The sequence below is a fragment of the Zalophus californianus genome, chromosome 10 (assembly GCF_009762305.2).
Source record: "Zalophus californianus isolate mZalCal1 chromosome 10, mZalCal1.pri.v2, whole genome shotgun sequence".
NCBI lineage: Eukaryota > Metazoa > Chordata > Mammalia > Carnivora > Otariidae > Zalophus > Zalophus californianus.
Genome location: NC_045604.1, coordinates 31,452,426 through 31,469,844, shown reverse-complemented (window position 1 = coordinate 31,469,844; position 17,419 = coordinate 31,452,426). Strand labels below are relative to the sequence as shown.

The 17,419-nt window shown below is 33.4% G+C and overlaps 1 protein-coding gene across 7 annotated transcripts in view; it reads left to right on the top strand.

Moving 5' to 3' along the window:
- The first annotated feature begins 3,680 nt into the window (after positions 1-3,680).
- The window catches only part of PTPRC (protein tyrosine phosphatase receptor type C), a 121,595-nt gene continuing 107,856 nt past the window's right edge, over positions 3,681-17,419 (top strand). For all 7 annotated transcript variants that reach the window (XM_027610224.1, XM_027610223.1, XM_027610222.1 and 4 more), the window contains exons 1-2: positions 3,681-3,789; positions 3,871-3,986. In XM_027610224.1, the coding sequence (XP_027466025.1) occupies positions 3,914-3,986 (73 nt within the window). In that variant the 5' untranslated portion in view covers positions 3,681-3,789; positions 3,871-3,913. The remainder of the gene's footprint in view (positions 3,790-3,870; positions 3,987-17,419) is intronic.

Below are 17,419 nucleotides of genomic sequence, written 5' to 3'. Positions count from 1 at the left end.
GAAATAAGTGATGGTGTAAGATCTGGCAATATAGATATCACTGGCAAGAAGATTCAAGAATAATGCTTAAAAAGTTTCAGTATCTCCCTGTATCTTTTAAGATAAAGTTAGATCTCTTAGAACCACAAAGCCTAGCAGAGTTTGGCTATCGTCTCCCTGGGAAGACTCGTGTGTTTTGTTGTTGTTGTTTCTTTCTTTTTCTTTTATCTCTCTTTTTTTTAATTGAGATATAATTGATATGTAACATTGTGGAAGTTTAAGGTATATAATGTGTTGATTTGATACATTTATATATTGCAACATTCCAAGCTCTGCTTCTCTTTATGCCTGCAACACATGTCTCTTTCAGTTCCTTGAACACACTCTCTTTCTTTCAATATATATGGTTCTTTCTGCCTGGAGTGCTCTTTTTTTTTTTCTCCCCATGCCCACTAAACTTCCATTATTTTTTTAGGTCGACCTTCATTGCTTTTTATTTCAGGTAAACTTCACCTCACAATTAGACCAAATACCCTATTATATGCTTAAATCATAACATCAAGTACGTCCTGTGTGCTGAACTTGTCATGGTGATTAGTTAATTAATTATTGTCTCTTCCACTAAAATGGAGTAGGGAGGGAGCATGTCTGTTCTGATCACCATCCCTTCTTCATATTAGAAAAAATACCTGTCTTATATGCTAGGAGATAACTATACATTTGTTGAATGAATGGATGGATAATGTTTGCTTCTGCAGTCAATCTCATGTAATCTGTTTCTCTCTTTTTTTAAAAAAAAATTATTTGAGAGAAAGAGAGAGAAAGGAAGAGGAAGTGTGGGGGGGGAGGGCAGAGGGAGAAGGAGAGAAAGTCTTGAGCGGATTCCATGCTAAGCTTGGAGCCTGACACGAGGCTTGATCTCACCACACTGAGATCACAACCTGAGCTGAAACCAAGAGTCTGACGCTAACTTACTGTGCCACCCAGATGTCCCTCTGTTCTTTACATAACCTTTATTATATGTGACTGAAATACTTGGGAAATGATAATTAATTTAAATAAATACCACTTACTTATTTAATATTACAGTTTTTAGAATCTATTAAATTAATCAGCTATGATTATTTTAAAATGTTATTGATAAACTTCGTGACTATTCTGGATACATGCTATTTCGACAACTCAAGAAGTACCACACTCCTTACTACATTTAAATTCTGATGTTGTTTCCTGGTCCCTTCCCAGCCTCAGTTGTTCAGAATCAAGAGAGTAGATCACATCAATTTGTCACAAATAGTCCTATTTCTATGGAAGTGTTCTGCTCCTCCTGTCTAGGGCTTGGATACTAGGCCAATGCATGATAAAGCACAGATTTCCTCAGATGCCCTGTGGAAAGGCTAGCTACTAACCAGACTCCTGCCTAGATAACCCAGTTTCGTGCTGTCCACTATCAAAGGGAAGCTGTGCTTTCTCCCCCAGCAAACCGCTAGGGTCTTCCTTCTTGTCTCCCTCCTGACACTTTTTATCTCAGGATTATCAATCCTCGGGCTCACCATTGCCTCCAATCTGAGAATATCTGAACGGAACACAAATTTATCCATTGCTATCTGTCCACATTAGGCTCTACTTCTTTATACCTTTGTAGTATACAAGTTTGGCTAACCAAAGTCTAATATTTCCTAGACACTAGACTCGATTTTAATACATGAAAACAACACAGATAATTCAACTCATGTATTGTGAATTAGTCTCAGTATTTCTCGGGTAGAATCTTTCTGCCCACTTATTTAAAATGGAATTTAGTCCAATTTCTTACTGTTTCTTCAAAGTCATGATCTGCAAAGCCCCTTTAAAAATCTCTCTTTAAGGCTTCTGAACCCCTCCTATCTTTAGCTTGTTATAGAGGATACTTCTTATACTTGAGTCCCTTGAATGTCATGTACTCTCTTCCTGGCCTCTAGTTTTGCTAAATATGCTGCCATAATAGCAAGCTAATAGAACACAAGTATTTGCTTACAGATATTTAAAGCAAACCCATGGATAGTTTTCCATTGCAAATGTATTTGGAAAAATAGGTTCGATAGTTGAGTACTTGAATTTGTGACTCCTGACACATATTTCTTATTAAGCTTACCTCCTGAAGAATAGTGCTTCTATTTGCAGCTATTTTATTTAAGAAGAGACTTGCAAAAAGAGAACAACATCATTTTTATGGAATCAATGTTCTATCTTTTAGAAATTGAAAAATTTTTTAAATACATAGTAAAAAAGACTGGGGAAAGAAGTGAGAAAAAATGAAGAGGGTTAGTAAAGCAAGAAAGGAAAGTAACATGAAACTTAGAGATAGTTCAAAACATAACTTGTCATCTTCTTAGCTGTGAGAAATTGGACATATCACCTAAACCCTCTGAACTAGATGGGGAAGATGGGGAATAATAACACTATTTGTCTCAAGCATTGCTGTACAAATTAGATTATGCATTTAAAGTGCCAAGCATATTCCTGGGCATAGCAACAGCCCAATAAGTTAGCTATGGTAATAATCAAAATAAAATCAATATCATACCAAAAATCCCATTATAGTATTATTATTCAAAATTTCAGATGTGGGATTATTTTCATTTGCTCAAAGGGATGGTGTGCAAATTTAGCTCTCTAGTTCCCAGTAGCCAGTGACAAGGTAAAACAATGAGTTTGTAAATATGGAAAGATCTATTCACTGAAACACAGGAACCCTTCAGTAGTGTTTTCTAACTGAGGATTGTAGAGTTACTGCAAGGGTTCTGTTTGTCTGTAAGTCCTTTAAGTATCATATATGGCTCAAATCATAGTGCCTTGTGCACATGTGCACTATTCATTTTAAATGAATCCGATATTGTGATAATGATACCAATTTATTTAATTGTGTTACTGAATTCATAGTAGCCTTTTACCAGTATGCATTTTCCTAACCGATGGACTTGCCAAGAACACTATCAGAATCATGAAGAGTGCTGTATATTAATTTGCTGTCTTTTAATAAAAAAGATTGGGAGTGTATTGCGGAGGGGGAAAAAAGTTAGCTTTTGTAAAAAACAAAACAAAACAAAACAAAACACCAAAAAACAAAAACCCCAGCTCTCAATTTCATCACTCTTCTTTCCCTCATCAACAGCACTGAAGACCTCTCAAGTCACAGAAGCATTCTTTTTTTTAAGCAGGATTTGCTGCTGTAGACAGGACTTTCTGATTCCATGGCTAGCCCCATGGGGATATCTGTGAAAGATTTGGGGTTTGAATGTTTTCCTAGTAAATGACACTGGTTGCAAAAATAACCAGATAGGTAATTGTTTAATTGTTCGCTTGGTCATTTTGAATCAAATACAGGTATTTTCTACTAATTCAATCCTTGTGTCATCTTGCCAACCCCCATTTTGGTATATCCACCCTGGATCTGTTTTATCATCTCGTAGGTAAGAAAATTCTTGATTATTTGGGGGGGGAGGATATGCTTTTTTTTAAGTTGTAATGAATAGTGTAAGGGAGTATTATTTGGAGACTTAAAAAAAATCTTCCTTGAAGGAAAAAATCTTTTAAAAGGCCTACTAACTTGGTCTAATTACTTGAATTAAGGAAGTAAGATGCTTTTGCACTGACTTTGAACAACTTTCTTGACTTCCTGCAAAGAGGATTCTTGACAGTATTTTTGGAGAAGTTAGTAAAACCGAATCTGACATCACTACCTAGCAGTTTGTGTAGCTAGCAAAGTGGTTTGTTCTTAGGGTAGCAGAGGAGGAAATTGCTCCCTGTCTGATAAGACAACAGCAAAGAGTATGCATTCATTTCTTTTATTTTTGACTCAGTTTCACAAAGAAAACCTTTGGCAGAGATAACTATTATTTTGCCTTTCAGAAGGACGTATGCTGTTTCATAGGAATACGGCTGATTTCCAGATATGACCATGTATTTGTGGCTTAAACTTTTGGCATGTGGCTTTGCCTTTCTGGATACAGGGGTGTTTGTTACAGGTAAGTACAAGGATATTAATCTATCCTTAGTTATTTTTTTTTCCTTGTGGAGGGACGTGGGTTTGAAATAGACATAAAAATAAGTTAAGTGTTGGTGATTGGAAATGAGGAAGCTCACTATAAAATGGTCAAAGCTATTGTAGCTCAGAGACACAAGTCTTGCTATGTGACAGAATACATTGTTACTGTTTAAAAAGGCATAAATGTTTTGGGGAAAAAAATCACAATTTAAAAGAAACGTTGTCTATCCGTATCTTTGTTTGCAAACTGTTCAAGGGTATTACAAAAGCAATGTTGTTACTTAACCCTCAAATACGTGAATATAAGTTTATGAAAGTCTGAAGAAATCTTAATGACAAAGTAAGTGAATTTTCATCCTTTTAACAAAAAATGATTTTTTAAAAGTCATAATATGGCTTTGGTTGCATGTAAGCCACTCTTTCTTTTTGAACTGGAGTTTGCTTCCTCAAATTTTGATTAGTACCGAAATATTTTTATTGAGTACTTAGCTATATGATAGTTTAAAATAATACATTTGGGTATTTAACAAAATATTAATTTTATGCATACTCTCAACACAGAATATATTTTAAAACAAGTTTTTGGTTTCTTCCTAATAGTTTTAATGATTATTTGCTTTGGAAATTTTTACGGGGCCACCGCCCTTCCTGGGTGATGGGTAAATATTAGAGCCTTGATGAGATAAAAATATTTAAACTCTTAAGAGTCACACAAATACTATATTCTATAGGAAAATGTAATGGGGAATCTCAAATATTCATTTAAGTTGAAGATCTTGGTATATTTGTTATCTATTTAATGGACATTTCTTGAATAGTTTCAGTTTGGGTCATGGATGCATTTCGGTTGATTGTTAAATGTAACTAATAAATCGATATTTAATAGATACTACTTATGATGTAGTATCTAAAAGCTATTCTTCAATATTGAAAGGACACTGAAAATGGCATTTTTGTAGAAATTCCAAATAAGTTTTTAAAAAAGGGAAAAAATATTTTTTAACAGTCTTGCTTACTGTAATTGACTTTGAAATCTGTTCTTGACTTTCCACCACTCTTCTTTCCTCTGAAAGGCAGGGCAGTAGCTACCTCTAGAGCTTGTTACATTGTCAGTTGATACTTTGTGTAACCAAGAAGAATGGAAAGCAGTGTAAGATACTGTTTTGTTTTTAACTGCAAAGATGGGTTAAAATTTGTTTATAGAGATACAGCATTTTGTCTTAATACAAAAAATGTTTATCAATTTACCTTCCCTATAGTTTATCATAACCAAAACCAAGTTATAATGAATAATGATTTTAACTGGGTGATAATATATATATTATCATAAATCAGAGTGAATATTCATTAAAAATTCCCACCCAAGAACTGTTGCAAAGCATTTCTAAATAAGCACAAAGGAACACTGAAATATTTTCTAGGACCCAGAGCAAATCACCACAAAAATTTTAACTCACTCTATTAAGAATTTTTACCATAAGAAATATCTTTCAATTTATGATCAAAGTAAGAGAGTATAAAGTTATCCAGAAACCTTTAAATCAATTGTGCTGAACAATTTGTATTTAAATAAATAGATAGACATAGATTTATTTTGAAGGATCAAGTTTTTCTTCAATTGCTTACATAAATGTATTTGGGAAGTTATTAATGTTTTAAATTATATTTTTCTTTATTAGCAACAAATGAGTTTGATTGTAGGCTTGATTTTAATATGTTACAATTGAGTTTAGTGATCATAGGAAGTATTAGGCTTTTGGGCATCAAATTTATATTGTGTACTCTAAGGGAATAAAAAACCAGAGCCAAATGTAGAGAGACATCAATTAATGGATAAATATATGCACAATTCAGATGTGTTATTTATTGTACTTTAGGTAAGTACAAATACAGGCAAGGCAAAATTAAACCTTGCCATGGCAAAAATGCTGGGTTGAGTTTTACGCAAAACTTTCTAATCTCTTTGCTCTGTGCCTCTTTACCATGATACCTGGAAACCTTTGTTGAACATTTTTAAATAATTTTAGGGGACGATGATAGTTTTGAGAATGCAGATAGAGATGAGTGTTCTCTGACTCTAAAAAGGTGTAAAACTAGGCAAATCTATCAGTCTATAACATGCCAGCTAGAGTTTATGAGTTAGATTATGTGAGTTATGAGTCATAACAGTTTAGATTCATTTCCTGGTCATAAGTCTCCATTTTCCCAGCAACATTAAAAGAAATATTTCATGTTACAAACATGTATTATGCCTTGCACATCTCAGGGTTTCAATACAAATTATGAATTGAATTTAATAAGCAATCTTACTAAGTTCTAAATACTCCACAATTTAGAGATTTGTGGGTATAGACATTATTTTTTATGAATCTTTTACAAGTATTTTTCTAATACAAATTTGCCTGTGATCCTTACCATTGTTAGAATTTGAAATGCATTTTATTTGAGAAAAGGTAAGGTGGACTTAGGGATCTGTCTTTCCTTTTCCTCTCTTGTTCTATGTAATTAAGTAGAGGGGCAGAGTGGTTAGCTTGGGGGGCGAGGTCTTTTCTCTGTTCTGGGATACTTGATATCCTTTCACCAGTGACAATTAACTAGTGTAAGAATATAGATATTAAAAAAAGAATATAGATATTTTGACACTTCGTATAAATACACATGTACTGATACATACACATATATATTCTAGTGTTTATGTGTGAATTATACAATACACACATACACGTATCTGCTTATCTATCTCCTGGTTCTTCATATTTGTCTACTTTTAAATATTGGAGTTCTATGGGCTTTAATCCTTGGCCAATTTTATTCTTGTTTTCTCTGCTCAGAGTTCCTTACCATTACCTGCTATATATTGATGATCCTGTTTTTCCATCTCCAGACTCATTTCTCTGAGGTGCAAGAAAAAAAAACTGAAATATATTTAAATGCTCCTCAAGTCTTATAATTTTACTTTTTAATAATCTTTAAAGTCTTTTCCCCTTTCTTCATCTCCATTGACATCGCCTTAATTCATGCCTTTATCATTTTTTACCTGGAGTATTATTATAGTTTCTTAATCTCTCTGCAGTCTCATCCATTTCCTTCTATACTCTACACCTTAAAAATATAAAATAAAAGGAAGAAAAAAACCCTCTGATAACTTCCCATTGCCTTTAGTATACACGTTAACCTCCTTGTCAGAACAACTGAGTCCACCAGTGAGCTAGGAGCTGGGCCTGGAGCTGGGCAGGGCGTGTTTTGTCTTTTTTCCTGTATGATTCATTAACCCACAGGAAGCAGTTTCAACACTCTGCTCGGCTCATCTACACTTCCTCAGGACCTTGAAGGCTCTGTGCAAGTCCTATTTTGTTTTGAATGTTTTCTTCTGTCACTCCTGCCACAAAATATCTCCACTGAAATTGTAGGCATTTGGCCACCTTTCAGTGGCATTTTTCACATACTATTTCAATTTGTTGTTGGTGGTGGTATTAGTATTATTATTTACCAATCAGTGTATTTTCTTCCATTGTAACCTGTGTGTATTCACAAACTATGTTTTATGCCTTTTTTGTATCATCTGTACCTGATGTCTTACCAGATACTAAAAAAGTAATGGATGTTTTTTGACAAAACTGAAGATTATAATAATGAAGGAGAAAGAGAAGAACACAAATAAATTCAAAAATAGAAGGCAGAGGAAGAGAGAAATATGAGACAAAAAAATTAGCCAGAGGCAAAGTGGAAGGGTAGAGAGAGTTAGACAAATCATCAGGATTAAAAAAAATAAGTTTGGATTTGGATCTTTATAGGTTTTACATTTTTAAAAATTTAATTTATTATTATTATTATTATTTTGCTATTTCCTTCTTTCATCTCCCCATCTTCCCTCTTATCTGGAAAACCCTCCTAAATTCTTAAAAATCCATAGTCAAGAATGTTATTCCTAAGTATTTCTTGGCCTACTCTTTGGACACTTTTGCTAATGGCGTTTCCTTTGGTGGGTTAGTTTTGTTCTTCAGAGACAGGTGACTCTAGGAAGAAAAATAAGGAATCAGGCGGGGGAGGAGATACTCATCTAACACAGGGACAAAACACATGGAGTCAGGTCCAGTCCTTGAGAGGACAGCCATGGGCGCCTGTAGGGTTGTGGGACTGTTTTCAGGGCTCACTCTATGCATTGCATTCTGTGCACACAGAAAGTTTGTAAGGAGTCTGGGTATCATTTATTACTAGACAACATGATAATGAATTTCAGTTTCAGTAGGTAAAAAGCAGAGATTTATAGTCAGGTTGATTAGTTTTGTTGGTGAAAGCACAGTGTTAAAACACACAAGGTTTTCTGTTCAGATCATGTATATGTAAGTTACTTTGGTACAGAGAAAGAAATTTGTCATCACCAAACACCTTTGATCTTTTTCAGTCATCATATAAATTTGTGGGAATATTTACACAGGAGAAAATAGGAATGGAAATTGAACTTAATCTCACTTTAAATTTAATTTCAGTCTAGTCTAAATAGCTGTGTCAGTACTAGATACCCAACTCCATACTATTTGCATATCACTAAAGGATTAGTGCTATGACTTTTATATACATAAGGGTAATACTCTTAAGGGAATGATGAAGAAAAAAATGAAATATTGCAAGCTATTCATTTAGCCATATGATGTGATATCTATTTCTACATAATCCTGAAATATATAGATGTATTTTGTGTACATGGCCATAACCAATATTTAGATGAGAAAATATCTAATCATTGCCTAAAATTTTTAATATGCATTCATTTTGATATGTCAAGGTGTTACTTCAGTTTCAGTCTGTCAAGAGTCTGGGGAATGGATACTGTAAGCAGTGAATTGTGTGTTCAGAAATAACAACAAAAACAAGAAAAGATAAAGAAACAAAACTTTGGCATAAATACCCATTGAAGTCAATGTTACTGAAATACATAAGCACCTTCCATGTGCATTCATATCATTAACTGACTGACCTCTGAAAAGATAATCAACAAGATTATCAATGCTTTTATTAGATTCTTTACTGAAGACCCACTCAAACAACTTTAACATCTTCCATGGTGCTTGACTATATATACAGTGTTTAAAGATTAAACACTTATTTCCTACCAAAAATGAACCACAAATACCTGAAATGAAAAAATTATTTTACTAAAACTTCAATTTCTCCTATATATACTGCATGTGAGATAAAATTATAACTACATGCAATGATATTCCAATGAAAATGATTGCCATTCATATATTTAAAAACTATTTCCAACCAAAATGTGAACATCTGCAGGAAAATCATCAGGCCTTCAAAAAGGTGATCTGCTAACATTGGAGCACAAATCAAGAGCTAAGGGCAACTCAGCATCACACTCATATATATTAGAAAATGAACAGCTACTCTGGCAAACTTAACAAAAAGCATTGATACGCAAGAAGAAACTCTGCATTGTAAATATTAGTAATAATAAATTGTGCTCATAGTCATGAAAATAGATTAGAGAATCTTATATAAATAATAATGATGTTAAGAGATGATAGCAAAGGGATGGTATCATTGCAATAAAGCGTGGTCACCATATTTTAAATATCTCCACTTAAAAAAAAAGAAAACAGTAATTTGTTTACTGATAAAAGAAATACTAAGCATCATAGGAAACGAGTCAGGTGCCATACTGTGTTGGAGATGGCATTTGGATCGAGATGCATTTTAAAAATCTAATTCTATGAGTTGTATGATCTCAATTCAAATCACTTTCCATTTTTGATACACAGTGTCCTCATCTGTAAACATTGAAATTGAGAATATTTGTGAAAATGCTTTGAAAACTATGAGATACCCTGCAAAGTTATATATTGTATTTATGTGATACAATAAAATCACAGCACATAGCTCTTTATCATTGACACATGATTCCAAATCACGTCTCTTCCTTTGAGAGATTCATAGGAGATACAGTTTAAGGCTATGTGATAAAGGAATAAACCCTTAGAGATCTTTGAATTCTTTTAACTTTGCATCCCCTGTTTTAGGGATTTTTCAGGCTACTCTGGATTCTACCTCTTAAATAGTTTGTAAATCCAACTCTTTGCTACAGATTCTTATCATTTCTTATTGTAACAATAACTGCAGTCTTGCCTCCCTTCGATCCCTAGTGTGTTCCTACTTACCTCTACTAGGATAATCTCTGTAAAAGGCAAAACTTACCTTTGTACATCCTTCCTTCAGTGGATCCCTATTGGATAGAGAATATACTGATCCCATGATTTGGATGCCAAGGATGCTTAAGAAAATAAGCATTACATTAGAATACACCTACATTTATGAGTTTTCCTTGAGAACAGCTCTCACAGAAAAAAAACTCTATTAAGCCAAGTTAATTCCCTGAGTATTTTTATATAGCCTGATTAAATCATTACCAATTTTTTCATTAAAAGAATTTTACTGAACTAATGTTCAATAGCATTACTTTTCATTCAATTTTTATAGTTACTATTAAATTCATGAATCAAGTTTTTTAACCACCTCCAATTTTACTGACTATAGACTTATGTCTCTGGGAATTTTCCTTTATAGTTATTATATTTCTAAGTGAATTTTTTTTGTCAAATAATATAGATCTAAATTTCCCAAAAAGGTTTTAATTCTTTTTAGCCAGAAACAACATTACTTTTGTGCCGTTTTAGCCGCCATTGCTTGTTTCTCTCTCTCTCTCTCTCTCTTTTTTTACATTTCAATATTACACAAAATGTAATTGATCTGATGTAATTATTTACTTCTGTCGAATTTTAAATTGGGTATTAGACATTTTCAAATTTATATTGTGCTGATATATCTATCATTAACAATCATTTTGTGATTGAGAGCTCTTTCAGCAAGATCCATTTTGAGATTTTTAAGGGTTTTGATTATTTCTCAAGTAACCAGTGGAAACTTCAGAAATACTTACAAGACTGCTATATAGTCTAGAATTGCATTTTAACTCTCATTCATTTGTGTGGCATTCTTCTTATTAGCTTATACACCTTATGCCAACTTCTTACTAATTGGAATAGCAAAAATTAGAGAGAAGAATTAAGATGATAAGTTTAATGTTTTCAATATACATCAGTGGGTGAGATCAAAATAAGGCATCAAATCATCCTACTTTTGTCTCTGCATTTAGGAAAAATAAAGCTATTAGCTTGGTATACACAGCTTTAATTTAATCCTGCCAGATTTTTCTAGCTTTATCTGTAACTTTGTGACATGTACTTTACAGTTGACCCTTGAACAATGGAGATTAGGGAGGTTGATGCCCTACACAGCCAAAAGTCTATGCATAACCTTTGATTCCCTCAGAATTTAACTACTAATAGTCTACTATTGACTATAAGATTTCCTGATAACATAAAAAGTTGATGAATGCATATTTTGTATGTCATATGTATTAAATACTGTATTTTTATGATAAAGTAAACTTGAGAAAAGAAATGTTAAGAAAATAATAAGAAAAAAACACCTATAGTACTATACTGTATTTTTAAATAATTGTTCGGAAGTTTTATTTTTTTATTATTTTATGTTAATCACCATACATTACATTATTAGTTTTTGATGTAATGTTCCATGATTCATTGTTTGCATATAACACCCAGTGCTCCATTCAATATGCGCCCTCTTTAATACCCATCACCAGGCTAACCCATCCCCTCACCCCCTGCACTCTAGAACCCTCAGTTTGTATTTATCAGAAAAAGTCCACATCAGTAGTAGACCCGCACAGTTCAAACCAGTGTTGTTCAAAGGTCAACTGTATACTCCTGTTGTAACTTGCATTTTCCTAAAACTATGTTTTCTTATCTTCAAACTGTTGACCAGGCTGTTTCTTCTTCCCTCCACATTTTTTTTTAAACTTGGCAAATTATAATTGCTCTTTAAACTTTAGTTCAAAGAAATTTACTGAACTAATGGGCAACTTCCTCTGGGCAACCGTCCTGTATGTCCCCTGCTCTTCCAGCCCTTTCACACCTGGGCAAGTGTTCATCTACTGTGATGGTCCTATGAATAACCCTCTTGGAGATCTCTTTATTTGGCTGTCTCTCATAGTAGCTGGTGAGCTCGTGTAGATCATCATTGGGTCTCTGTGTACTTACCAGTGAGCGCCTGCAGGTCCTTGGAACTTGTTTGTTAAATGAATGGATAGTTGTCAGTATAATCTAACCCTGTACATAGAAAAGTACTTAACAACTCATAAAAACAATTTTAAATCTGTCCTTTTGTTGTTGTTATTACAGTGAGTTATTTATAGTAAAGTTTCTACATGATAGAAAAGTTCAAGAAATGGAAGAAAAAATTGCTTAAAATCCTTGATCACACTTTTTCTTTCCCTCTTGTCTTCTATTGCTCTTTTATGTGCTATGTGTAAAATTGCACATCCCATTTTTTTCTTAAGTAAACTATGATTATTTTAGGCAACTTGAGAAACACAGAAATGAATAAATAGGAAAATAAAAATCTCATGGATTCTTAAAACCCATCACTAAAAACTTTCTGAATATTTTATCTTACCAGTCTAGCTAAATCTGTTTATTTATTCATTATTAATTTGTTTCATGAACAAATATTTTATGAGTGCTTTCCCTGTACCTTCAGCTGGGAATGCCATATTCTGTGCCTAGCCTCGGGAAGTCTATATTCTCATTGTGGCAATGGCTGCTTGGAGACAGGGTTTTAAATCTTCCAAATTCTCCATAAGCTTTCTCCTCAAAGTAATAATATACCTTGCAACAGATAATTAATTGTGTTATCAACGTTTTATAAATTATAGATTAAAAAATTATTTTAAAATCTGCATATAATTATTTAAGTAAAATCTCTGTTCTTGCCAGACAACATCTAGGCCCCTGTTTAACTAGATTTCTTCTGTTGACTTTCAGTTATAGAAGTTCTGAAGCTGCCACTGAGTTGTGTAGGTTATTATTAGATATTTAATAAATAAAGTTGGTAGATGCAAAGAGGAACTAGCCAAAAGTCCCAATTCTCTTTGGTTTGTTTGTTTTGTGATTTAAGCTGAAAATAAAAGCTTTATTTGGAGAGATATGTTAAAACATACACACATACACAGCATGCAAACAAATCCTTAATTTTTTTGGTGAACTTTCATAGCAATTTTCCAAGGTCATTGGCTAATAAGGGCTGATATTTCTTCCTGGGTCAGTCTGATTCTCGGTCCATTCTTTTTCGACTGGATTACTCAGCTTTCTTAGTGTTTAGCCTAGTAACCAGGTAATTGAGGATGTGACTACTTGATGGTAGACAAATCACACCAAGACTGAAGGGTGGTTGGTAGTGTCTCAGTGGTCATTTGTGTGAAACATACATTTCAGCCCCATGCAGCTTATTTAGCTACATAGGTGAAACATTGGGTGCCCAGCCACTACCATATCTTTAGCAAGATCTAAGTCACCTAAGATTTTGTCTCTTATAAGAAAACAAAAGATATCTTTTGATTAATTTGTATTTACTACGAATGTTGATGCTGCATTAATAATGCAGAAGTAATGTTGCCATCATCTTGAAACGGAGCGTAAGAAGGTACACCTCTGAGTCTGTCTGGAGGTGAGTGATATGAGTGATATGACAGAAAGAATGGATTTTCCCCAACCTAATTTGTTTTTGATATTACATAAAGTGAAAGCCATTGAATAATTTACCAAAATATCTAGATTTTTTTTTTTGTTTTTGAAGTGTAAGGGAAGTAACTTGACCTTTGTTAAACACTTTGATCATGGAAAACACATGAAGTTCTCATCCTATTCCAGGAAGTGTAGACACCAGATAAGCTTTTTATAGTTACCCAAGAAGCATATTAAATGAATCTGGTAGAGCTATCTTACAGTTTTCTACTCCAGGGACAGGTTGGCTAAAACTAAAGGGAGTGGAAAGAATAAAAAATATGTTTATTGTTTGGTTACTGTGATAAATGTGGGCTGTCAATCAAATAACTTAAGTCAAGTATTCTACTTTGAATTCTTAGACTCAGGTTTCCAAATCCCTTTTTTGGTTTCTAAACTAAGATTTTTAACTTATGCCTAATAAGTCCTAAGTCTTTCTATTTTTTTAGTGACCATGTTTTTATTTTCTGAATTTACTGATGGAAGCTTTAGGTATGTTCAAGATACATAGTAGCTAAGAAAAAATAAATTAGGCAGAAGATATCAGTTCAGAGCACTGACTGTGAGAGGGAGTGATGTTATGTGGGAAATAGATAAGCAAAAGAAAAGGGCCAGGGAGCTGATGAAAATGATTTAAAGAGATAATACTAGAAATATTGGATTCAAACAAGCTCTAACCTTTAATGTGCTTAAGAAATCAGTTTTTGGAATGTTGCCTGGATTCCATTTTGAGCTTTCCAATTAGAAACATTACCTTTTAGATCCTCAGTTTCCTTATCTGTACAATGGGAATAAATATTAAATGAGATAATTTATTCATTGACTTAGCCATTTTTTAAAATAGAACCCCTATTATGTGGTAGGAACTATTCTAAGTGCTGACACAGTGGTAAATAAAACAGAAAAGGTACCAACTTTCATGAAGCTTACATCCTAGTAAAAGAGATAACGAAACCAAATAAATAACTGAGAAAGTTTCAGATATTGATAAGGGCTGTGAAATAAAACAGTGTTTCATGATAGAGACAGACCAAATTGGGGAGTGACTGGCCCTTTAGACAGTGATCAAAGAAGGCTTCTCAGAAATAGCTTCATTAGGTTGCTAACATTGGCTGACAAGAGTGTAAAGATTTTTGTAAAGAAGAACTGGCAGGTGCAAAGGTTCTTCAAAAAAAGCAAAAACTTGGTGGGTTCAAAGCAAGGAAAGGAGGTCAGGTGCTTGCAGTATGGTGGGTAAAGGTTGAGTGGTTTGTGGTGAAGCTGGAGAGATACGTAGAAGGGGAAGATCTTTGTTCGAAATGGGCCCTGTTGGAAATGGAAAGAATTTGGATTTTGGATTTTTGGATTTTTACCTTAAGTGTGAAGAGAAGAAGCTATTTGGAAGTTTTAAGCAGAGAATGAGTTGATCTTATTTCCATTTTAAAGAGACTACTCTGGCTGCTGTGGAAATAGATTGGAAGTGAGTTAAAACCTGGAGACAGGTTAGGAGCCAGTTGGATTGGTGGAAGGGAGAAAGGGGGTGGTATCCGGACTAGGTGCTGGCAGTAGAGGTGGAAAGAAAGGCCAAATGTATATAGAATCAAGAGAAGTTGCTGTGTGAAAGAAAAATAGGAAATCATACAGAACGACTCATTTTTTCCTCATGGGCAGTTAAAATGAAAAACACCCCAGTCAGGGTAGGCAATCAAGAGTTCTGTTTTATCCATATTAATGTTTGAATTCTCATTAGACATCCAACTAGAGACATCTAGAAATCAATTGGAGTTAAGAGTGTGGGGCTCATTAGGATGAAATTGGAGCCATACAATTGGAAGTCACTGTATATAGATGAAATTTAAAGCCAAGGGACTGAGGACCTTATTCTGAGCCCTGGGACACTTCATATTTGGAGGGGTTGAGAGGAGGGACTAGGAAAAGAAAAAGTGAGAAGAGGTAGCCAAAGTGGAAAAGAAAAAAAATATTTTCTTTGGAGGTTGAGAAAAAGAGCTGATGACTTAAAGGGTTTAGCACACTTGCTGGCATATAATGAGAATCCAGTTAATTTCACATAAAAGTCCAAATTCATGTCTCTTGAAAGGCTGATTGAACAGTGATTGTAAACATACTTATTATTGTCAAATATCCTTATTTAACTTTAATACTGGCCAAAAGTAAGTATGAAAATAATCTGTAACAATATTCATAAGAATTAAATATATATGTATATGTGTGTTTATATGCATGTATAATATATATCTCCCTTGCTAGCTTAGCTATTAGAAAAAAGAAGAACATGACTTAAAATAATATTTTAATAAAATCTATGTAAAATATATTGAGAGACTAATGAATTAGTAATTTAATTGAAACTGTCTTGAAAAGTAATGTTATATTGAATCCTTTGTGTGGTATATTTTGTTTTGATGCATATTGATAAAAATCTTTAAAAATACTATTTAAGCTAATACATGGACAGGTTAGGAGGTTTTTTGAACATTAATTGGTTACATAAAAGGCTTATTTCTAAATCAAATTTTAAATCTTTCATTTCTTTGAAGAATTTGAAAAATAACTGGTTATTACTTAGGCTTATATTAGGTAGGACTGAATAGCCTTGATAATTATACAGCTTACAAATAGAAATTTGTCCTTTTGGGAATATATATATATTATACATACATACATATATATGTAGCTAATAAGATAAATAGGGCTACCATGTGCCAGGCTCTATTCTCAACACTTTATAAATGTGATCTCATTTAACTTAAGTATACATATACAAATCATCATGGAGTCTAGCTTATACTTTTCTTTAAATTCACTAAAGTTGTTTATTTCCCTATATTTTATCATAAAATTCACTGATTATCATATCCTAAAAGAGAATAGCTAAATTTAATTTTTCTTATTCTAATTTTAAATACTAAAATTGAGAAAGAAGGATTGAAGAAAGGAAAGTAATAATGAGCTCCTCTCATTTGCCTGGTGCTAAGATGCTTTGCCTGCATTGTACTATCCAGCTTTATCTTTCTTTCTATATTTTGTTTCTAATTGTTCAGAGTAATAAATGTTCAAATAAACCTTGGTCACTAGTGTGAACAGAGGAAAACAGAATTATGTTTAAACCAAAAGAATAAGCAATCTAAATACTATTGATATTTGTTGTTGTATTATGGTATTTTGCTCAAGTTGAAAACTGGGCATGTCAGATGTCTGGGTAGTTCACTATGATTTCAAAAATGAAATCTTATTGAAAAGGCTCAGCACAGGAGAAAGTTGTGTAGCTTTCTCTTCCTGCCCTGCTTCATTTTCACAAGGATATAAAGCCATAGTTTAAACACATCTGCTTCATAGCAGAGAGAGAGAGAGAGGAAAAGCAGGATTGGGGGCAGAGGGAGGGAATGAGAGAAAGTGAATCAGTTTATTGCAAGCAATATTTTAGTGTGTGGAAAATAGATAATTGTGCATGCAGGCACTATCATCAGTGAGTCAGAAAGCATAATTTACTGTAATGCAGAAAAGCTAGCTGTGTGTAAGGAGGGAAATAAAAAGCCTAAGTAAACCTAAGTAATCCATTTTCAGATGTGTTAGCTCAATTATGCAAGAAAATGTCACTATTTCTCTGCCCCCTACTTTGAGGATAAAAGTTGGAATGAATGGAAATAACTTTCCATCTTAAAAAAAAAAGAGGAATCAGTATCATTTCAATGTGCAGAGCTGTGATACCACATGGCAACTTTAAGAACAAATGGAACCCACAAGTCCATCTACACATTCA